The sequence below is a fragment of the Xenopus laevis genome, chromosome 6L (genome assembly GCF_017654675.1).
Source record: "Xenopus laevis strain J_2021 chromosome 6L, Xenopus_laevis_v10.1, whole genome shotgun sequence".
In the NCBI taxonomy this organism is placed as follows: Eukaryota; Metazoa; Chordata; class Amphibia; order Anura; family Pipidae; genus Xenopus; species Xenopus laevis.
Genome location: NC_054381.1, coordinates 9,094,016 through 9,118,676, shown reverse-complemented (window position 1 = coordinate 9,118,676; position 24,661 = coordinate 9,094,016). Strand labels below are relative to the sequence as shown.

General features: G+C 40.1%; 1 protein-coding gene across 4 annotated transcripts in view; it reads left to right on the top strand.

Annotated features, from left to right (window-relative positions):
* Positions 1 to 5,117: 5,117 nt before the first annotated feature.
* The window catches only part of nktr.L (natural killer cell triggering receptor L homeolog), a 44,933-nt gene continuing 25,389 nt past the window's right edge, over positions 5,118 to 24,661 (top strand). Inside the window, exons 1-4 of one of the 4 annotated variants that reach the window (XM_041565752.1) lie at positions 5,118 to 5,926; positions 11,038 to 11,112; positions 11,200 to 11,307; positions 19,194 to 19,238. In XM_041565752.1, coding sequence (XP_041421686.1) covers positions 5,869 to 5,926; positions 11,038 to 11,112; positions 11,200 to 11,307; positions 19,194 to 19,238 — 286 coding nt within the window. In that variant the 5' untranslated portion in view covers positions 5,118 to 5,868. Of the gene's footprint in view, positions 5,927 to 11,037; positions 11,113 to 11,199; positions 11,308 to 19,193; positions 19,239 to 19,546; positions 19,576 to 24,661 lie in introns of those variants that run through there. The other 3 variants (XM_018267072.2, XM_041565753.1, XM_041565754.1) reach the window with 3 other exon arrangements.

Below are 24,661 nucleotides of genomic sequence, written 5' to 3'. Positions count from 1 at the left end.
AAATTCTACTTACTCATCGGCCCTTACATGGGAGCCTTTCCCTTATCTGAGTAGCATTAGGTTTCTGCACAGGCATTATACATAAGGATATTAGAAATCACTGAGGGGTTGTTCTGTGACCATATAAAGGCACAAGGCTGCAGGCTGAGTTATACAGGGAACTCTGAGTATCACTCATGTATTATAAGGGATAATGTACCCCCTACTGTAAATGATCAGGATATTAGAAGTCACTGAGGGGTTGTTCTGTGACCATATAAAGACACAAGGCTGCAGGCTGAGTTATACAGGGAACTCCGAGTATCACTCATGTATTATAAGGGATACTGTACCCCCTACTGTAAATGATAAGGATATTAGAAGTCACTGAGGGGTAGTTCTGTGACCATATAAAGGCACAAGGCTGCAGGCTGAGTTATACAGGGAACTCTGAGTATCACTCATGTATTATAAGGGATAATGTACCCCCTACTGTAAATGATAAGGATATTAGAAGTCACTGAGGGGTTCTGTGACCATATAAAGACACAAGGCCGCAGGCTGAGTTATACAGGGAACTCTGAGTATCACTCATGTATTATAAGGGATAATGTACCCCCTACTGTAAATGATAAGGATATTAGAAGTCACGGAGGGGTTGTTCTGTGACCATATAAAGGCACAAGGCTGCAGGCTGAGTTATACAGGGAACTCTAAGTATCACTCATGTATTATAAGGGATAATGTACCCCCTACTGTAAATGATAAGGATATTAGACGTCACTGAGGTGTTGTTCTGTGACCATATAAAGGCTGCAGGCTGAGTTATACAGGGAACTCTGAGTATCTCTCATGTATTATAAGGGATAATGTACCCCCTACTGTAAATGATAAGGATATTAGAAGTCACTGAGGGGTTGTTCTGTGACCATATAAAGGCACAAGGCTGCAGGCTGAGTTATACAGGGAACTCTGAGTATCACTCATGTATTATAAGGGATAATGTACCCCCTACTGTAAATGATAAGGATATTAGAAGTCACTGAGGGGTTGTTCTGTGACCATATAAAGGCATAAGGCTGCAGGCTGAGTTATACAGGGAACTCTGAGTATCACTCATGTATTATAAGGGATAATGTACCCCCTACTGTAAATGATAAGGATATTAGAAGTCACGGAGGGGTTGTTCTGTGACCATATAAAGGCACAAGGCTGCAGGCTGAGTTATACAGGGAACTCTAAGTATCACTCATGTATTATAAGGGATAATGTACCCCCTACTGTAAATGATAAGGATATTAGACGTCACTGAGGTGTTGTTCTGTGACCATATAAAGGCTGCAGGCTGAGTTATACAGGGAACTCTGAGTATCTCTCATGTATTATAAGGGATAATGTACCCCCTACTGTAAATGATAAGGATATTAGAAGTCACTGAGGGGTTGTTCTGTGACCATATAAAGGCACAAGGCTGCAGGCTGAGTTATACAGGGAACTCTGAGTATCACTCATGTATTATAAGGGATAATGTACCCCCTACTGTAAATGATAAGGATATTAGAAGTCACTGAGGGGTTGTTCTGTGACCATATAAAGGCACAAGGCTGCAGGCTGAGTTATACAGGGAACTCTGAGTATCACTCATGTATTATAAGGGATAATGTACCCCCTACTGTAAATGATAAGGATATTAGAAGTCACTGAGGGGTTGTTCTGTGACCATATAAAGGCACAAGGCTGCAGGCTGATGTAACTATAAAGGAAACAGACTCTTGCCCCAGCCCCAGTTGCTCTCGTACCTGCAGGAAGGGAATGGGAGACACCAGCAGGGAGTGGAAAGGTGGGATGGAATTGCTGAGTGCAATGAAGATATATTTGGGGGGCAGCATTGACTAGTCCACTGATTATAAGTTGCTCTGTGACAATATTATTATATACACAAGGTCAAGTGCATTTACAAGTGCCCAGTTGACTTCTGATATACTTTTCTCTTATAATACACTGTATGTGGTAATATAACAACATTAAATTTCTAGTTAGTGAATCCACAATCAGTTTAGGTCCCAGGTTCTCAAGGTGACTTGATCATTATGTTTCATTTTACTGGGAAGGGGGGACTTGTTATAAAGTGGAGCTGTAATTAAAGGGGCTGCTCACCTTACAAATACTTTTTTTCAGCTCAGTTGTTTTCAGATTGTTCACCATAAACAAAGACTTTTTCCAGTTGCTTTCCATCTTTTATTTTTTACCGTTTTCCCAAAAGTTTAAGGTTTAATGTTTGTGTCTCAGTCTGGCAGCTCAGTGATCCAGGAACATTCTGAACTGATACAATTTTGCAACAATTAGTTGATCCATTTCTCAGCAGCATCTCTGGAGTATTAGTAACTATTGTATCAATTCTAACTGCTGCCTTTAGGGCAACTCAGGGATTCTGCTCAGCAGGGATAAAGATGAGGAAATGGATCAACTAAATGTATCAATTTAGAACAGTTACAGAGTCGGCGACCCCCCCCCCCCCTCCCAGAGCTGCTTTAGAAGGTGAAAAATAAAACTTTACTCTTCAATATTAGAAAAACTGTCACACATAGAAAACAGAAAGTAATTGGAAAAAGTCTTATTTCTCGTGAACTGTCTGAAACCAACTGAACTGAAAAAGGTGTGTGACTTTAGCTTTTTATTCAGCAGCTCTTGAAGCATTTGAAGCAATCTGGTAGCTAGGGTCCAAATTCCCCTAGCAACCGTGCACTGATTTGAATAAGAGACTGGAATATGAATAGGAGAGGCCTGAATAGAAAGACGAGTAATAAAAAGTAGCAATAACAATTAATGTGTAGCCTTACAGAGCATTTGCTTTTTAGAAGGAGTCGGTGACCCCCCATTTAAAAGCTGCAAAGAGTCCGAAGAAAAAGGCAAATAACTATAAAACTATAAAAATAAATAATGAAAACCAAGGGAAAAGTTGCTTAGAATTGGCCATTCTATAACATACTAAAAGTTACCTTAAGGTGAACCACCCCTTTAAGAGATGGGGAGATTATTCGGCCAGCTTCTTTTTCCGAAGTTGCTTCATGAGGAAACTTTGGACGACTTCGGAATTCCGAAGTGATACATATGCCATCCCACCAGCGATTCGCATTCTTGCTGGCGGGAAGGCATTTGGGTAGATTAGTCGCCAGCAGGAAAGAAGATTTGTCACTGGTGACTAATCTCCCCGTCTGCCACGACCCTTATGTACAGACTAACTCAAGCTTTGTCATGTGTCTGGGCTGCTTTGAATCCCGGCAAACATTCTACCACTTCACTCTACAATTTCTTCACAATTTCATCGTATGTTTCACTTTACAAATAAGTTCGGCTCCCATTCATGATGAAGATATAAGGCACTGCATCTGTAAGTATTATACGTTGTAACCTACAAGCAGGTTCTAGTTTAATTCTAAATGATCTTTCGCTCCTCTACAGCTGGCCATACACATGGAGATTCGCTCATTTGGCCCACATTGAGATGGGCGTCATCGGGCTGGTCCAATTGTCGGCCCTAGGGCCCATCGATCGGATCAGAATGGAGGCGATATGGGCGGTCTGATCGTGGGACCGTATCAACGAACAGATGCATCCGTGATGCAACTGGATTCTTTACCCTGCCCGATCAGCAGCTGGCCGACTTTGGCCAGATATCGATCGGGGACGCCCATCGGATGGCCCCACACACGGGCCAATAAGCTGCCGACTCAGCTTTTATCAGCCATGTATTAAGACCAATATGGCTGTTTATCTGCCTGTGTATGGGGCCTCTGATGGGTCTCCCCAACTGATAAATGACCAAACATGCTGTCAGCGCCTATTCTTGTCATTGTAGACCGATTATTTGCCCTGATATTGCCCGCTTTTGGTGGACACATCGGGCGCAAATTAGGTAGTGCCCTGCAAGAGATCTTCTATTCTGCTATCAGGCCAACCCTATTAATATGTGATTGAATCATAATCATAATCAGGAAAGTGCCGTATACTGACAAACCAATATTCTATTGACAGCAGGCAGTGTATGGGCAGCTTTACCTGGCACCATTGCTGCGTGTCTTTCTGATAACGGAAACTACAGTGGAACTTCAATATTACATCTCATTTTAGGTTTTCCTTCATTTTACATTGTGGTTGTGTGGTCCCACCTATATATTATACATAATACATTTACCTGGATTTAAGACCATTTTTTTTCTGGTCCCCTAAAAAATGTAAAATGGGGGTTCTACTGTAGATCAGCATGGGCGGGAGTCATTGCAGTACAGGTGGTCCTTCCACAGTCAGTCCAAAATCTGTAAGAGGCACATGGATAAAGCTGGCCACACACAAACACACTCTCACTCTCACTTGGGTGAAGGGTCTGTTTCACTGAGGAAGGGCCATGTGGTCCCCAAACGTTTGATCTTGTGTTAAAGGAGAAGGAAAGGCTAAAATTAAGTAAGAAAGGTCTATACCAGTGATCCCCAACCAGTAGCCTGTGAGCAACATGTTGCTTGCCAACCCCTTGGCCTCAAAGCAGGTGTTTATTTTTGAATTCCAGGCTTGGAGGCAAGTTTTGGTTGCATTAAAACCAGATGTACTGCCCAACAGAGCCTCAATGTAAATTGACAACCCACATAGGCGCTATCAAATGGCCAATCACAGCACTTATTTGGCACCCCAAGAACATTTTTCATGCTAGTGTTGCTCCCCAATTCCTTTTAATTCTGATTGTTGCTCATGGGTTCAAAAGGTTGGGGATCCCTGGTCTATACAAATACACCAGTAAACCCGCAAAGTAATGCTGCTCGAAAGAAACACCACATCCTTCTATTGTGTACTCATGGGCTTCTGTATCAGACTTCCTGTTTTCAGCTTAAACCTCCAGGGCCAGGGCTTGAGCATGCTCAGTTTGCTCCTCTCTCCCTCCCTTTTCCTCCCCTCCTTGCTGTAATCTGAGCCCAGAGCTATGACAGAGCAGGGAGAGACTCAGGCAGGAAGTGATATCACAGCAAGCTAATATGGCAGCTGCTATCCTAAACAAATAGAGAAAGCTTCTAGAGCTGTTTCTGCAGAATAAATATAGTGTTATAGCTTGCACTATTGTGGCTAATCTATTGGCAATAAACTTCTTCCGTAGCTTTCCTTCTCCTTTAAGTGTCTCCAGCACCATGGAATAAATTTGGGATCACCCCGTTTGCTGCAATAACAGGTACCGGCTCTCATTCATTCATTGGGGGGGGGGATCTGTTGTCAGCCCTCAAAGATACTGCTTATATAAGGTCTGACTGGAACCCAGGCAAGGAGTAGAGAGAGCCATAACTACCTATAGTAACCTCTGGTTAGAGCTGCCACATCAGTGTCGACCCTCGCTCCTCTAACTCATTGGCGGAGCTTCTGCAGTGAAAGTGATTCCAGGATAATAGACGAATAGCTACAAATGTCATGGTTTCAGGTGTCTGCTGGGCGTGTTTGCTCTCATGTACTGTCAGTGTTGTGGAACATGCTGAACTAAATATGTGATAGGAATTCAGCGAGACAATAGAGAATGTACCTGCAGCCTTCTGTTTATCTTTAATTCCCGGGTATGGTGATTTAATAACCTGACCTTGTTAAATAAATATCCCATAGTCTGCATTTCCTTCTGGAGGAGCAGGTGCTTCGCATGCCAGGGACAGCTGTGGGCGTTGTTTAGGGTGATATATATATATATATATATATATATATATAAGATCAGGATCTCACTCCCAGCATCAGCACTCCCGTATATCACATTCCCTGCCATTCACTCATTCTAGAGATTTTTTTTCTTCTTCTTTTTTTACCGTGTCTGTTTTCAGCAAGCCTTTATTTCCCCTTTGCTTTGGAGGTGCTTTCTAAGCCGTCATGGGGGACAAAGCTCGACCGCAATGTTACTTCAACGTGGAGGTGAATCGGGAGCCAAGTAAGTGTTCTTCCGCTGCTTCTGTTAAATAATTAACATTTACATTGAAACCAAAAAAGTGACGTGAAGCCAAAAATAAAACTTCAGCGTAATACAATACATTTTTCCAATGTACATTAATGTATATTATTTGTACATGTAATAGCGATTTAAAGGGGGTTGTCACCTCTGAGTTAACATTTAGGGGGTTATTTACTAAACTCCAAATGCAAAAATCACGAATATGTTTTTTTTATAAAATTGGATTTTAAAAAATCAAATCTATTCAACCCCGAGAATGGAAAAGTCAGAATCTGAAAATCCGGCATCTCAGACCTGTCGAGGTTCCATATAAGTCATTGGGAGAAGTCTCAAAGATTTTTTGATGTGCGCTGGGTTTTGTGCAAAGTTTTCGGGCAAAAATCTGAGTTTTTGGATGGAAAATCTGAATAAATTGTGAAAATCAGATTTTTTTCCAGAAAAGCTAATTTCCGGGAAAATGTTATAATAAATAAGCGTAAAAAACCCCGAGCGGATTTGATCGGAGTTTTAGCAGAAAATATTGAGATTAATTCGGACTTTGATAAATAACCCCCTTAGTATGATATAGAAAGTGATATTCTGAGACAATTTTCAATTGGTTTTCATATTTTATTATTTGTGGTTTTTGAGTTATTTAGCTTTTTATTCTCCGGTTTGTAATTTCAGCAGTCTGGTTGCTAGGGCACAAACTACCCTAGCAACCCTGCACTTATTTGAATAAGAGACTGGAATATGAATAGGAGAGGCCTGAATAGAAAGAGAAGTAATAAAAAAAAATAGTAATAACTGTAAATTTGTAGTTTTCGGCTAATGGGTATTATATTTAAAGAGATACTGTCATGGGAAAAAACATTTTTTTTCAAAAAACATCAGTTAATAGTGCTGCAGAATTCTGCACTGAAATCCATTTAAAAAAAGAGCAAATAGATTATTTTAATTTTGAAATCTGACATGGTGCTAGACATATTGTCAGTTTCCCAGCTGCCCCCAGTCATGTGACTTGTGCTCTCATAAACTTCAGTCACCCACCCCAGCCGCCTAAATACAGAACAATGGGATTGTCACCAGATAGCAGCTCCCTAACACAAGATAACAGCTGCCTGGTAGATCTAAGAACAACACTCAATAGTAAAATCCAGGTCCCACTGAGACACATTCAGTTACATTGAGTAGGAGAAACAACAGCCTGCCAGAAAGCAGTTCCATCCTAAAGTGCTGGCTCTTTCTGAAATCACATGACCAGGCAAAATTACCTTAGATGCACCTACACACCAATATTACAACTAAAAATACACTTGCTGGTTCAGGAATGACATTTTATATTGTAGAGTGAATTATTTACAGTGTAATTTAGAAATAAAAACGACACCATAAAAATCATGAGAGAATCCATTTAAACGCTCAATGCCGTTTCAGATTTAGATGTTTCCTGTTAATGATTTTCTTACTCTAGAAATAAACGTTAGTTCATGCGGTCAGATGTCACTGTATATTGGGCTCCCTGTAAGGCTGTGTATGAAAGAGCAATTGTTGGCCTGTCTCTCCTAGAACAAGAAGCCGTTTTACTTCGCTGTAAACGCAGAGCTACAAATGCTTCCCGGCTGGAAATGTTAGGATTTTGTATCCGAGTGCAGCGCCCAGGCCCCTTCTTGCCTCGAGATGCACAACTTATAATTCACTCTTTATTCACATTCTTTTTCTATAAAGACATTTGGCCATTTTTTATAGAAACATTTGACCCAGATTGTCCTTCTAAACATCAGATTTGCCTCTTCACTGGCCATGTGAGCCGGTTGTTAGGGGTAATATCGTCAACTGCAAGAGTCCTCTGCACTCAACCCATTATCAATATATTTAAGACAGAGACATTTTGTGCTACTGCTACTGAAAAATGCCTTACCCTTTAAACAACACAGGGATTGTTTGTCCATATATTGCAATATATTTAAGCTGAACAACTACGTCACAGTCATCCCATATCTGGCCAGTCCTACGCTTAATTTTCATATGATTCATTAAGAATTCTATTGCTTCATTATACATTTTACATAGGGACTAAGTTTTACCTGCAACTTACTTGCTGCTTTCAAAGTAAAACTCCCAAACTTGGCTGCCCTTTTATTAGACACCAGTGGGATCACCTGACTATAGCTGGGAAGGGTGGGAGCTACAACATGGAGCTGGTCACTGCTCCTGTATAACTATAACAAACAAGGGAAAGTTGTGCTCACCACTATTTTTAAAACCATTAGGCGGGGGTGCAATGAGGCTGTGACCACAAAATACATATAGTCAAATACAAGAGTCCTCTGCACTCAACCCATTATCAATATATTTAAGACAGAGACATTTTGTGCTACTGCTACTGAAAAATGCCTTACCCTTTAAACAACACAGGGATTGTTTGTCCATAAATTGCAATATATTTAAGCTGGTCAACTACGTCACAGTCATCCCAAGGATAATATCATCAGAACTCTCTGTTTCTATGAGGAAATACATATCTCTAGATGACACTTGCTTCAGGTATGCACCCTGATATTAATTCCTTAATCTATTATAGCTCTTAACAAAGGCGTAGCAGGTTGTGACATTCTGGTTATTCACCTGTAAATTAATATTTACTATGATGTAGAAAGCGGTATTCTGAGACAATTTGCATTTTTTATTATCTGTGTTTTTTTTTTTAGTTATTTAGCTTTTTATTCAGCAGCTCTCCAGTTTGCAGTTTCAGCAGTCTGGTTGCTAGGATCTAAATTCCCCTAGCAACCATGCATTGATCTGAATAAGAGACTGGAATAGGAGAGGCCTGAACAGAATGATGAGTAATAACAAGAAGCAATAACAATACATTTGTAGCCTTACAGAGCATTTGTTTTTAAGGTAGGGTCAGTGACCCCCCCCCTATTTGAAAGATGGAAACAGCCAAGAAGAAGACAAATAGTAACAAAAAACTATAAAAGAGAAAAACTTAAAGACCGACTGAAAAGTTACATAGAATCAGCCATTCTATAGCATACTGAAATTTAGCTTAAAGGACAAGGAAAGTTAAACTAAAGAAGTAGGTAGAAATGTTATACATTTCTGCTTCTGTACCAGCCCAAGGCAACCACAGCCCTTTAGCAGTAAAGATCTGTGTCTCTAAAGATGCCCCAGTAGCTCCCCATCTTCTTTTCTGCTGATTCACTGCACATACTCTGTGCTGCTGTCACTTACTGAGCTTAGGGAGCCACTCACAATATACAGTACACATAGAATAGAATTGTCACAATATAAGGCTGATTAGTAATTTATACAGATAATTACTACATGGCAGCACAGAAACCAGTGTAATTAGCATCAGAATTTAATAATCAGCAAACCTGTAGCATCAGCTTATATTACAGCCAGGGAAGCTCATTTTCTGCTGGATAATTAGTGACAACCCCTAAGCTTAGCTTCTCAACAGCCAATCAGAGCCCACTGAGCATGTGAGTGTCACAGACACTTTCCAAGATGGTGACCCCCTGTGACAAGTTTGAAGTCCTGGATCATTGCTGCTATTGACAAGCTGAAACTTTAGCCTCATGCAATAAGTTCAGTTTATAAATTATGCCATTTTTAGCCACATTCATTTTTAGGGTTTAGTTCTCCTTTAAAGGTGAACCACCCCTTTAAAGAAAGAGGCTGCTCTGATGTTCTTCTGCTTAGGAAAGATTTGAGAAAGGTTTCTAATTATTTTCCTAAGCAGAAGAACATCAGAGCAGCCTCTTTCTCCTGACAACTTCCTTGACTACTTGGTGGTCAGACTGGTGGGAAATTGACCAGCAGGTGGCGCTGTTAGAACAAAATTCATTCATATTAACAGCACATGTATCCCTTAATATCTTGGAATTAAAAACAATAATATAATGAATGTAAATTGCAAAAGTGCTTAGAATAGCCCCCTCATCAATTCTACACTCACTTATTTTTAAGATTTATTTATCCTTAAGCACAAATGGAGCCTGAAACCACCTATTTTTAGATTTCAATGCAGCTTGGCCGGCTTTTATTAGGAGCAAAATATCATCTTCAACACTCTTGCCTCACAATATTTCCAGCACTTGCATCCTTGGACATCACAAGTCCCATAATCCTCTGTTAGACTCTCACGCTTACACAGCCTTACTTGCTGCTACAACATAGACATAGACAAGTATGGGACCTGTCATCCAGAATGCTCAAGACCTGGGGTTTTCTGGATAATGGATCTTTCCATAATTTGGATCTTCAAATCATGAAAACATTAAACACACCCAATAGACTGTTTTTGCTTCCAATAAGGATTAATTATATCTTGGTTGGGATCAATTACAAGGACCTGTTTTATTATTACACAGAAAAAGGAAGTTGAAATAGTTTTCCCCTTCCCACTCCTAATTTGCATATACAAATTAGGATTCGGTCTTCGCCCGAATCTTTTGCGAAGGATTCAGGGGTTCGGCCGAATCCAAAATAGTGGATGCATCCCTAACAGTAATACACACGTTTCAGTGAGTCATGTGACAGAATTGACATCACTAAGCTTCGATTATAACTGATGTCATCACTAAGCACATTTATAAGGATATGATTTACAGGCTATTCATGGCTCTTGTTAATTTTATGCTGATGTCATTGTTTAACTTGATAAAATTACTGATACAGGTACGGGACCTGTTATCCAGAATGCTCTGGACCTGGGGTTTTATGGATAACAGATCTTTCTGTAATTTGGATCTTCATACTAGAAAATCATGTAATCATTAAATAAACCCAATAGGCTGGTTTTGCTTCCAATAAGGATTAATTATATCTTAGTTGGGATCAAGTACAAGTTACTGTTTTATTATTACACAGAAAAAGGAAATCTGAATTTTTTTAAAAAATCCATAATTCAGAGCTTTCTGGATAACCGGTTTCCGGATAACCGATCCCATACCTGTAATCGTACAAAATGGTCAGTGCTATGGCCCATGAGAAAGCCGCGTATTGAGCATCTAACTCACATTGTTGTTCAGTAGAATCTAAGCAAATTTCACTTGAGTTTAATCTAATTTTTCTTTCCTTTTTTTTTTTTTTTTTTTCAGTTGGCCGCATTGTCTTTCAGCTCTTCTCAGATGTGTGTCCTGAGACATGTATGAATTTCCTGTGTTTGTGTACAGGTAGGTTCAAGCTTTTAGAGTACATGGTAAAATGCACGACCGTGGGACTTTCTGGTAAGTCTGACTTCTTATTTATTGCCGTTCTAGGTGAAAAAGGAATCGGAAAAGTCACAGGAAAAAAATTATGCTACAAGGGTTCCACCTTCCATCGAGTGGTTAAAAACTTTATGATACAGGGAGGGGACTTCAGCGAAGGTAATGTCGATTATATTCCCTTGTCTGATATTGCCTAGATTCTTCAAGGGGTGGTTCATCTTCAAGTTAACTTTTAGGGGGTTATTTATCAAAGTCCGAATTTATCTCAATATTTCTTGCTAAAAACTCCGATCAAATCCGCTCGGGGATTTTTACGCTTTTTTATTATAATGTTTTCTCTAAAATTTGATTTGCGGGAAAAAAATCAAAATCAATCAAAATCAGATTTTTTTCGGATTTTTTTCATCTGATTTTTACGGGTTTTTTTCGGAATTTTCACCCGGGGTATTGCACGAAACCCAGCACACATCAAAACCTCATTGTGACTTCTCCCATTGACTTATATGCAACCTCGACAGGTAAGAGATGCCGGATTTTCTGATTTGGACTTTTCCATCCTCGGGGTTTAATAAATTCTGAAAAATTCGTGATTTTTAAACAGTCCGATTTTTTGAAAAATGCTAAAAATTTGGCATTTGGAGTTTAGTAAATTACTCCCTTAGTGTAATTTGAATAGGGAATAGTCCAAATTCAATTTGCGTTTAAGGGGCTTTTTTATCAAAGTCCGATTTAATCTCAACATTTTCTGCTGCAAACTCCGAACAAATCCGCTCGGGTTTTTTATTCTTATTTATTATTAAATTTTCCCGAAAATTTGCTTTGTGGGAAAAAAATCCGTTTTTTTTCATCAGATTTTCAAAATTTTTTCAGAATTTTCGCCCGACAACTTTGGTATATTGCACGAAACCCAGCTCACATCAAAAAATCATTGGGACTCTCATTGACTTATATGCAACCTTGACAGGTCTGAGATGCCGGATTTTCAGATTCAGACTTTTCCATCCTCAGGGGTTTAACCCTTTAAGTGCCAGCAGAATTTCCCATTTTGGTTACGCGAAATGCCAGCCGTTTTTAAGCATTTTGTACTTGTTCAGTTTAACAAGGTTTTATTGTAGAAAAACCTCCATGAAACTAGGAAAATTATATATTGGTTTTTTTCGTTTTAAAATGGGCTTTGACGTGCAAGCGGAATTTTGCGACTTTTCTGGGGATTTAATGTGAATTTTGGGTGAAATATGTTAAAAAAAAAAAAAAAATTGTTAAAAAATTATGTATATCTTGAGTTTTTTTGTAAAAGCCCTAATCCTGCCAAGTCCAACGTTACCCAATATGTATCAGTAACCCACTTTTTTTGTCCCGGAGTAACCCCCAAACTAAAACAGCATTTTGTAGAATTTTACTCCAGAACAAATTGGATAAGCACACTTGACAGTTGATGCAGCATAACTTATATGTAAATCTAAATTATCCCTTCAAGTTTGGTATTTTTAGAAACTACAGACCTTCAGGTTTCTAGGGGTGCTGTAGTTTTCACTCAAAATTCAAATACATTTTACCAGTGCGTTGTGATATTTAGAGCTTTTTTGTTGCATTTTTAGTTTTTTTCTAAAATGCAAACTTAGACGCAGGAATAAATGTAAATCTGACAAAATAACACCATTATAAATGCTATAATTAAAGACAATTTGAAAGACAAACTTCTCGACCAAAACGATACCCCATATGTATGGATACACATAGAGACGCAGCCACCAAACACCCCAAAAGAGGAGCAACGCATAAGGGCAATTGCAGTTGAAAATCGGGGGGCTGCGCTCTATGTGTACTACTTGCAGTTTTTCAGTCTAAACACCCCCCAAACTGTGAAATAACCCCCACAAACCTTATATGCCCGAAAAGTACACTTCTTCAGCTATTCAAAGATGCCATTCTTGCTTTTCTACACGGAGAATTGTGGCCGCAGTCATTCTTAGAAGTCAGCAATTTGGTCTAAAATAAAGGAAAAAAGAGTTCCAAAGTTAGATTTCTCCCAAAGTTTCCATGGCAACTAACAAAAACTTGCTCAACAACAATCTCTAAGTTCCCCTGAATAGAACAATACCCCATATGTATGGATACACATAGAGACGCAGCCACCAAACACCCCAAAACAGGAGCAACGCATAAGGGCAATTGCAGTTGAAAATCTGGGGGCTGCGCTCTATGTGTACTACTTGCAGTTTTTCAGTCTAAACACCCCCCAAACTGTGAAATAACCCCCACAAACCTTATATGTCCGAAAAGTACACTTCTTCAGCTATTCAAAGATGCCATTCTTGCTTTTCTACACGGAGAATTGTGGCCGCAGTCATTCTTAGAAGTCAGCGATTTGGTCTGAAATAAAGGAAAAAAGAGTTCCAAAGTTAGATTTCTCCAAAAGTTTCCATGGCAACTAACAAAAACCTGCTCAACAACAATCTGCAAGTTCCCCTGAATAGAACAATACCCCATATGTATGGATACACATAGAGACACAGCCCCCAAACACCCCAAAACAGGCACAATGTGTAATATTGGGGCTGCGAATTTATATACAGTTCTCAAGTTTTTTCATCATAAACTGCCCCTTACCTGTAAAATAACCCCCATAAACCATATATATCCGAAAAGTACACTTCTTCAGCTATTCAAAGATGCCATTCTCGCTTTTCTACACAGAGAATTGTGGCTGCAGTCATTCATAGAAGTCAGCAATTTGGTCTGAAATAAAGGAAAAAACATATAAAAAGTTATATTTTTCTCTAAGTTTCCATGGCAACTGACAAAAACCTGCTCAATAACAATCTGCACGTTCCCCTGAATAAAACGATACCCCATATGTATAAATAGACATAGATACGCAGCCACCAAACACCCGAAAACAGGCACAATGTCTAATATTGGTTCTGTGAATTTATGTGCAAGTATCCATATTTCATCCTAAACTGTCCCTTACCAATGAAATAACCCCCAAAAACTATAGATTTCTTGAAAATAAACACCTTCAACTATTCAGAGATGCCATTCTTGCTTTACTACGTGGAGAATTGTGGTTGCATTCCATTGTAAAACTCTGTGCTTTGGTCTGAAATAAAGGAAAATACAATGTACAAAGTTAGATTTATCCCCAAGAATTCTCCTAGAGAATTTTGGGGCTACTCTGTGGATCTGTATATGGTTGCTACTACCCCATGTTAACCCCAAAACATATTTCACTCACCATTTTGGATTCAGTGGAGCGTCTTTGAGTTTCATCTGTCCTGTGGTGTTACAATACCAATTTGTTTGCTTCTTCCTACACTATTTCAGCAATGACAAAATCTGTACCACATTTGCAGATATATTTACCAACAAAATCCATAGTAAATTTGGCCCATAAATTATGCAAGTGTCCTAAGAAGTTTAGGAATTTAGGTGGCAACAATAAGGATTGGGGCATTAGCAGCGGAGATAAAATTATGCCCAGCAGCAGAAGTTTGTAGAAAGCTGGTGCCCCACTGGTAACAGGCATGGCAAAGTGCTATTAGGGCTGGGACACACTGGGCGATTTGGGGAGATTTAGTCGCCTGGCGACTAATCGCCGCGACTTTTCTCCCCGAATGCCTCCCCTCACTCTGCGCCTGGCTAAAATGAAAAATCGCCTGCGCTAATCACACGCGGCGATTCATTTTCCGAAGTCGCCCGAAGTTGCCTCACGAGGAAACTTCGGGCGACTTCGGAAAACGCCAGGCGACTAAATCTCCCCAAATCGCCCAGTGTGTCCCAGCCCTTAGTATTCAGAGAGCACTGCAACTTAGTCTAACCTAAACACTGCATATATATTCACTTTGTGCTATAAGTACAAAAAAAATGGATTATTCCAACCACAATTTATCAGGAAAAATATGCTGAATGCATACACTAAGAACAAATCTAAACGATAGACCATAGTGTTTCGGTCACCCTGTGCTCAAAAACCTTTGCTATTCAAGAAAACTGAAGACATACTACCCACAAATCCAGAGATGCCTAAATCTACAAAAACAAATGCAAATGTTGCCCAGAAATACAGACAAAACTATAGATAACTGCGCTGATAGATGAGCTTTTGAGGTGCCAGTAAAAAAAAAGACTTGTGGCATCAGCATTAGAGATGCACATCATCCCACGTATTCATCACGCACCACAAGTTCTATCGTGCGCCCTCTCGACCAACCAGCACCTGAGTTCGCTATGGCACCAGCGCAATACAAATGCTATCCATAACACTACAACTGACCTAAAGCAGCGTAGCTCAACACAAAAGCTGAATGCATAGACTAATAACAAACATATATACACAACTGTTTTTACTGCTACACAGCACATAAAAATTGCACACCCTGTGCCAAATCCTACACCATAAATCAAAGATCATTACTATACAGAAAAAAAACTGCCAACTTTTATCTTGTCAAACTTTTTTTTTCATTACCAATATCTATAACCTATTTATAAGTGAAGAAGGGACCTGCCAAAATGATCTCAATTGGGGGCTTGAATCTAAAAAACCACTGCACAAAAAACACAAAAAAGCTTCACTTTGACAGCACACCTAACCAGTTACTGCTAGTGTGTGCACAAAAACCTAGAGCGTGAAATGTTAGATCTCAATGGGGGGCTTGAATCTGAAAAACCACTGCACAAAACACAAAAAAAAAGTGCATCACTGTGCCAGCACACCTAACCACCTAAACAGAGAATGCCAAGCTTACTATACAGATTTACTAAATCCGTTTACCACCAACAAACCCAGAGAGCCCTAACCTACCAACACAATGCAGAATTCAAGTCCTCTCGAAGTGCACCACAGTGTGGTACACCTCAAAACAGGGTTGGAAACACAAAGCAGGCTTGCTAGGACACTTGGGACAAAAATACCGCACATCTTTTCTAACACCCCTGGAACGACAAACCTTACAAGCTCTCTGGGCATATCTTTTATTAGGTGTTGGTGGAATTTGGGCAATGAAATGCTTACCCACCATTCGGGCAACATTGACATTGCCAGGCACATCTGGAACCTCCTGTACATCTCCAAACAAAAGGGCAGGGAGCAGTTGCAGCAGAAAATTGTAATAAGACAATTTGGGGCCTGGTTCTGCCGCCTTGTAAACGACATAAGAATTATAGAGGGCCATTTGAATCATGTAAATTGCTGCTTTTTTGTACCAGGCCCTGGTTTTTCTGGTGGCGTCATAGTAAGTTTGAATTTGGTCTGTTTTATCGACGCCACCCATATGCTTACTATATTCTTTACAACAGAGTGGCTTTGATTTTGCGGGCCTGCCACGTCTGTGTTGGACAACTACACTCTCATTGTGGATAGTAGTGAGCATAAAAACATTTTTTGTGTCTGCAAATTTTAGGGCCAGGAGCTCATCGCTTCTTAGAGCATTTACTTCTCCACGTTTCAATTTCTTGTCCACCAGTTCCTTAGGCAGTCCTTTGTGGTTTTGCCTAACGGTGCCACAGGCAAGGGTGTCCAAACAATAAAGGGTTCTAAATAAGAGAATGCTCGTGTAAAAGTTATCCACGTATAAGTGGTAACCTCGGCCCAACAGTGGAGTTATGAGCTCCCAGACAATTTTACCACTGGCAGTCAAATCAAGGGGACAACCGGGGGGGTCCAAATTAGTGTCCTTTCCTTCATAGAACATGAAAAAACTAGTATAGCCCGTGCTGCTTTCGCAGAGGTTGTAAAATTTCATCCCATAGCGAGAACGCTTACTAGGGATGTATTGGCGAAATCTTAGGCGCCCTTTGAAGAGCAAAAGGGACTCGTCAACACATAAATTTTGGGAGGGGGTGTAGACCTCTGCGAAGCGCTGAGACAGGCTATCTATGAGGGGCCTCAATTTGTAAAGCCTGTCGTGACCGGGCTCATTAGGGGGAACAGCCGCTGCGTTGTCGTTAAAATGAAGTGCTGCTAATACAAACAACCAGAAAAAAAAAAACACAAGCTAGCAAGATGACCAAAAGTTAACCCCTCCCAATATAAACAACCAGAACAAAAAAAAAACCTAGCAGGATGACCAAGAATTAACCCCTGCTAATATAAACAACCAGAATAAAAAAAACACAAGCTAGCAAGATGACCAAAAGTTAACCCCTCCCAATATAAACAACCAGAACAAAAAAAAAACCTAAGCCAGCAAGATGACCAAGAATTAACCCCTGCTAATATAAACAACCAGAATAAAAAAAAACCAAGCCAGCAAGATGACCAAGAATTAACCCCTGCTAATATAAACAACCAGAATAAAAAAAAAAAAAACAAGCCAGCAAATTTCTGGGACAATCAGCTGAATCAAGCAGAATAAGACCACTAAAACTAAGTCACAGCAAAGGGAAAGTTTTTTAGGGGCACTAAACAAGCAATAAAGAACAGTGCAAAGAAAACTCTTGAATACAATCACTAAAATGCAATAACACTACCCAAAGCAATAAAACAACAACGATTGCACTGAAATCAGTGGTCAAGGGTCCTAGATGCACTAGTGTCCCTGCAAAGGAAACCTTTTTTGGGGAGCTAAGCAAGTAGTAAAAAATGCAAGGGAAAAACTGAATATAATCAACAAGATGCAGCAAAATTACTGTTATTGGAGTGAAACTGTGGTCAGAACTATAGATCCACCAGTATTACGGCAAAGGGAAACCAGCAGTAAAGAACAATGCAAAGGGGAACTAAACCAGCAGTAAAGAACAATGCAAAGGGGAAATAAACCAATAAGAGCAATAAAAAACACAAACCAATGATAAAATGGCAAAAAACAGTAAAAAGCTATCAAATAATTGTAATACAAGATCAGAAATAAAGTTTGAAGAACAAATAAAGAAAAACTACTAAAGAAAGCAAAGAAAAAAAGAAAAGAAAAAAAGTATAGAGAAAAAAAGTAAGAGTAAGTGTGAGTGTGAGTGTGTGCTTGGCAAAGTTGCCTGTAAGTGTGTTTGAGTGCAAAAGTGTACTAAGGCCAAAGAGAGAAGAAAAAAAATTTTTTAGACAGTTATAAACAGAAATAAACAGAAACAAAGGGTGTAGAGAGTTGTAGTTGAGCTCACTCAGTCGAATCCAGGCAAATAAAGCGACCAACTCGGCAGGAAACCAGCAGAATGGCAGCAGGGGGGCTCCAACTGTAGCAGATGCGCAGCAGGAGTGGAAGGGGCGGCGTTTTCCGGGTGTAATTTATGGGGGGAACAGTGGAGACGTCATCACTGTGCTCCTTGCGTCTCCACTGCTCCTATTGGCTGCCCAAAACCGATCGCTTACCGGATTGGTAAGTATGACCTTCTTTGCTCGTTGCCTAGGGAGTTCTGCACGGAATAGATGCGGTGCGCAGGGAGGGAAATGCTGCAGAACGTAGAATCTACGTTCTGTGGCATTTCAAGTACCTTTGCCACAGAATGTAGATTCTACGATCTGTGGCATTTAAAAGGTTAATAGATTCCGAAAAATTTGTTTGTTTTTTTAACAGTCTGATTTTATAAAAATAAATTTCCGTGATTTTTGCATTCAGAGTTTAGTAAATAACCCCCTTAGTGTGCTGGAGACAATTTGAAATTGGTTTTCATTTTTTATTATTTGTAGTTTTTGAGTTTGCAATTTTAGTAGTCTGGTTGCTAGGGTCCAAATTAACCTAGCAACCATACATTGATTTGAATAAGAGACTGGAATATGAATAGGAGAGGTCTGAATAGAAAGATGAGTAATAGAAAGCAGCAATAACAATAAATGTGTAGCCTTACAGAGCATTTGTTTTTTTATAGGGGGTCAGTGACCCCCATTTGAAAGCTGGAAAGAGTCAGAAGAAGAAGAAGGCAAATAATTCAAAAACTATAAAAAAATAAATAATGAAGACCAATTGAAAAGTTGCCTACAATTGCCAATATTAAAAGTTAACTTAAAGGTGAACCACCCCTTTATGCGCCCATTGCACTGTATTCTAGTATTATATCATGGAACGCTTGTCTAACGATGGGCGATATCTGACAGTGGTTTTATATTTCAGGAAATGGGAAAGGTGGGGAGTCCATATATGGCGGCTATTTCAAAGGTAAGTTTCCATCTACGTTTCTCTCTTTACTTCCCCTTCAACGTGATGTATTGTAGCCGTTGTAAATACCTATGCAGATATAGAGCGATGTCTTGCATGAGCCTCACGTTGCATGTACTGCCTATATGCATGAAATCCTCCTTAGAGGGGTTTGTTTTTTTTTTCTAGCCTCTTTAACGCTTTTTAGAAAGTGAGATCTGACTGTATTTGGTTAAACCGTGTCTTTCTCAGCATGGAGGTTAGGCAACTTTTTTCATGAAAACTCCTATCTTCCTGCCTAAAACTGTCAACATATTCTTTTATTTATAGAGAATGTGGTCTTTTGCAAAATGAAAAGGTAAGAGACATAAAGCTCGGTAACGCAATGAATTCACTCTCCCCCCCTTCCCCCACCCTCTGCACCCTCCCCAGTAAATGGATTCTGTCAGTCGGGCTGTTGCGAGATTTTTTCTGTGCGGCCTGGGAAGGATACAAAAATTCTGAAAGGAACAGTAACTTAAAAAAATGAAATTGTTTTAAAGTAATAAAAATAGAATGCAGTGTTGCCCTGCACTGGTAAAACTGATGTGTTTGCTTCAGAAACTCTACTATAGTTTACATAAACAAGCTGCTGTGTAGCCATGGGGGCAGCCATTCAAGCACAGGATACACAGTAGATAACAAATAAGTACTACTATAGTTTATATAAACAAGCTGCTGTGTAGCCATGGGGCAGCCATTCAAGCACAGGATACACAGTAGATAACAAATAAGTACTACTATAGTTTATATAAACAAGCTGCTGTGTAGCCATGGGGGCAGCCATTCAAGCACAGGATACACAGTAGATAACAGATAAGTACTACTATAGTTTATATAAACAAGCTGCTGTGTAGCCATGGGGGCAGCCATTCAAGCACAGGATACACAGTAGATAACAAATAAGTACAACTATAGTTGATATAAACAAGCTGCTGTGTAGCCATGGGGGCAGCCATTCAAGCACAGGATACACAGTAGATAACAGATAAGCACTACTATAGTTTATATAAACAAGCTGCTGTGTAGCCATGGGGGCAGCCATTCAAGCACAGGATACACAGTAGATAACAGATAAGTACTACTATAGTTTATATAAACAAGCTGCTGTGTAGCCATGGGGGCAGCCATTCAAGCACAGGATACACAGTAGATAACAGATAAGTACTACTATAGTTTATATAAACAAGCTGCTGTGTAGCCATGGGGGCAGCCATTCAAGCACAGGATACACAGTAGATAACAGATAAGTACTACTATAGTTTATATAAACAAGCTGCTGTGTAGCCATGGGGGCAGCCATTCAAAGGAGAAAAGGCTCAGGTTACACAGTAGATAGCAGATAAGTTCTACAGAACATAATGGTGTTATCTGTTACCCTGTGCCATATAGCCTTTTCTCAATCTCCGCCATTGCTACACAGCAGCTTTTTTATATAAACTATAGTAGTACTTATCTGTTATTTACTGTGTATCCTGTGCTTGAATGGCTGCCCCCATGGCTACACAGCAGCTTGTTTATATAAACTATAGTAGTACTTATCTGTTATCTACTGTGTATCCTGTGCTTGAATGGCTGCCCCTATGGCTACACAGCAGCTTGTTTATATAAACAATAGTAGAGTTTCTGAAGCAAACACACCAGTTTTACCAGTGCAGGGTAACACTGCATTCTATTTTTATTACTTTAAAACAATTTCATTTTTGGTGTTCCTGTTCCTTTAAGTCTTATCTATATTTTTGTACTTCTCAGAGCTCTTCTTACATCAGGCTTGTTTTTATTCTAGGAAGCGTTGTACATTCCCTTGAGCTAGAACTGACAGTACCTCCACCTACCACTGCACAAAGAAAATGCTCATGTGCCAACACAAACTCTTCCAAACAATAAAAATGCCATTATCCTGACTGTGTACTGTCCGGGTCTAAGTGCTTTGCCGGCATAAACGCAATCAAATGAAAACCTGCTATCAAAGTTTCTACAAACTCATTTAGATTTGCTTTTATAGCAGGTTTTCATTTGATTGTGTTTATGCCCCTAAAGCATTTTTAGACATTTTCAGATCCAGTTCCCCTCAGGGTGTGATGAACTCGTTGTGCTATAGCAACCACACTTCCAACACAAATTCAAGAGTTTCTATTCCTGATTATAATAAAAAATGATTTTACTCTGTGCACAATGCTTTTTTGGGAATCTAAACTTGCAGTGATCAAAAGCAAGCTCAGTTCTGGCACCAATTGACTTTGGATTGTAGAATACAATACAGAGTCTTGATTCTATTGAAATGCTTTTTCCCTGTAAACTATCCTTTGTGAAAGGCTCCGGCCGAAACTCTTGTGAAAGGGCTCCGGCCGAATCCCTTGAGACAGGGCTCCGGCCGAATCCCTTGAGACAGGGCTCCGGCCGAATCCCTTGAGACAGGGCTCCGGCCGAATCCCTTGAGACAGGGCTCCGGCCGAATCCCTTGAGACAGGGCTCCGGCCGAATCCCTTGAGACAGGGCTGCGGCCGAATCCCTTGAGACAGGGCTCCGGCCGAATCCCTTGAGACAGGGCTCCGGCCGAATCCCTTGAGACAGGGCTCCGGCCGAATCCCTTGAGACAGGGCTGCGGCCGAATCCCTTGAGACAGGGCTGCGGCCGAATCCCTTGAGACAGGGCTCCGGCCGAATCCCTTGAGACAGGGCTCCGGCCGAATCCCTTGAGACAGGGCTCCGGCCGAATCCCTTGAGACAGGGCTGCGGCCGAACCCCTTGAGAAAGGGCTGCGGCCGAACCCCTTGAGACAGGGCTGCGGCCGAACCCCTTGAGAAAGGGCTCCGGCCGAATCCCTTGAGAATCTTTCCCAAGGGATTTGGCCGAACCCTAATTTGCATATTTATATTAAGGAAACAAGGGAAAAAGAACTATGCATGCAGCTTGTGGTTAAAAACATTTTGACTTCCTTGTTTGTGTAACAAAAAGTCGAGTGATTTTTTTTTTTTTGGTTTGGCTAGGCACTTGGATTTGCCTGAATCCTACCGAATCCTGGATTCAGTGCATCCCTACATACAACCAGTGCTTTTAGGGCAGTTCTGCATAAGGAACACCTTATCACTTCTTAAACCACATTCAGTTTAGCCAGTAGATTATAATACTAATTCTCGATTCTTCGTCAGTATTAAATTTTTACCCTGCGCACATCTAGACATGCATATTACAGCCAATGCTGTTTGGGCAGGCATTATAAAAAACACTGTTTGCTATAAGCAAAAGTAGTTTCAATTTTACAGATTTAAGCTGGCCATAGACGCAAAGATCCGATCGTACGAATCAACGTACGATCGGACTTTCCCATCTCCCGACCCTCCACTAACCATTCAGATCAAAGTCCTTACCATTCCGATCAAATAAGAACAGATCATCCAATGTTCTGCCCCTGACAGCAATCGTACGATACTTATGTCTGACAACACTAGTGACAGTCTCCCTCTGAAAATCGTACGATCGGCAATACACGCAGAGATATTATCGGCAGCCAACAGAAATTTTCTAACCTGTCCGATCGACCAAACGACCGATCTCCGCCGGACGAAAAATGTCGGGACTCTCCACACATGGTGCGAAAATCGTACGAATCCACGATTCGTACGATCGGATCTTTGCGTCTATGGCCAGCTTTAGATTTGTCTACAATCAGGTTTGTGAAGATGAAGTGCCTTGTTTTAGCCCATTCTCTGTAGAATTTTTCTGGCATTCGGTTTCTAAGTATGAATATTTTTGGCCTTCTGCACATTTGGGCATGCATTAAGGGCTATGGAACTCCAATTGGGCATGTATTTTTTTTTAAAGGACAAGTAACACTAAAAATGTACAAGTAAAATATAATTCCTCCCCCTCCAATAATACTGGCATAATGGACAAAGTTAATTATCTTTAATATTTATAGAGGAACTATTGCAAAAATGAAAACTTAATATAAGGTTCAGCAAATTAAAATAACTTTGTAAATACAATAAATTAAATATTCTGCATTGTTTCTGAAATAATCAAGTTTATCTTTACTATTCCTCTCTCAGCATCTGTTTCTCTTCATTCTCTCTTCATGCAGCAGTTGGGTGTCAGATATTCATTGACAGTTAGATCCAATATATCTTATAGGGGGGCTCCTTTTGCCTTAAAGATGTATTAGAGCTCACTCTATTAAAGGATAAGTAAACCTATAAAATAAGTGAATGTAAAACTGACGAGGGGGCTATTCTTAGCACTTTTGCAATGTACATTCATTATTTATTTTCTTTTAATTCCAAGATATTAAGGGATACATGTACTGTAAAATTTTGTTACAACAGCGCCACCTACTGGTCAGCTTCCCACCAGTCTGACCACCAAGTAGTCAAGGAAGTTGTCAGGAGAAAGAAAGAGGCTGCTCTGATGTTCTTCTGCTTAGGAAAGATTTGAGAAAGGTTTCTAATTGGTTTCCTAAGCAGAAGAACATCAGAGCAGCCTCTTTCTTTCTCCTGATAACTTCCTTGACTACTTGGTGGTCAGACTAGTGGGAAAATGACCAGCAAGTGGCGATGTTTAACTTTATCCATATTAACAGTACATGTATCCCTTAATATCTTGGAATTAAAATAAATAATGAATGTAAATTGCGAAAGTTCTTAGAATAACACTCATCAATTTTACATTCACTTGTTTTAAAGGTTTACTTATCCTTTAAAATCACCATCATTATCGTGTCTCTCTACATGCAGAATTTGTGCAAAAGGCAGTTATTTTGTTAGATTTTGTTTGTACTGGAATCAGTTATTTGAGTGAGCTCTAATACATCATTTATTTCTCTAAGAGGTGCGAACAATGAAGGCAGCAGACAAGTCAGCCATAAATCTGTCAAGGACCAAAGAAAACTCTGGGCAAAGTCAGTACGTTCATACTCCTTTACTGTTTGCAGTATCCAAGATTCGGTTCGGGATTCGGCCAGGATTTGGCCTTTTTCAGCAGGATTCGGATTCAGCCGAATCCTTCTGTTTGTCTGAACCGAATCCTAATTTGCATATGCAAATTAGGGGCGGGGAGGGAAATCACTTGACTTTTTGTCACAAAACAAGAAAGTAAAAAATGTTTTTCCCTTCCCACCTCTAATTTGCATATGCAAATTAGGATTCGGTTCAGTATTCGGGCGAATCCTTCATGAAGGATTCGGGGGTTCCCCCGATTCCAAAATAGTGGATTCGGTGCATCCTAGTATGTAGTATTTAGGGAATAAGATAATCATCTGTAAAGCAGAACAAGTAACTTCCGGTTGGAAAACGAAGCCGGCTAGTAATACATCAGAGTGCGCATGTTAGGGTTTTACAAACTAGGAAAACCGGGCAGGATTCCCTGTGATTGACGGGAAGATCAGCCATAGCCCCGCCCCCTGTGACC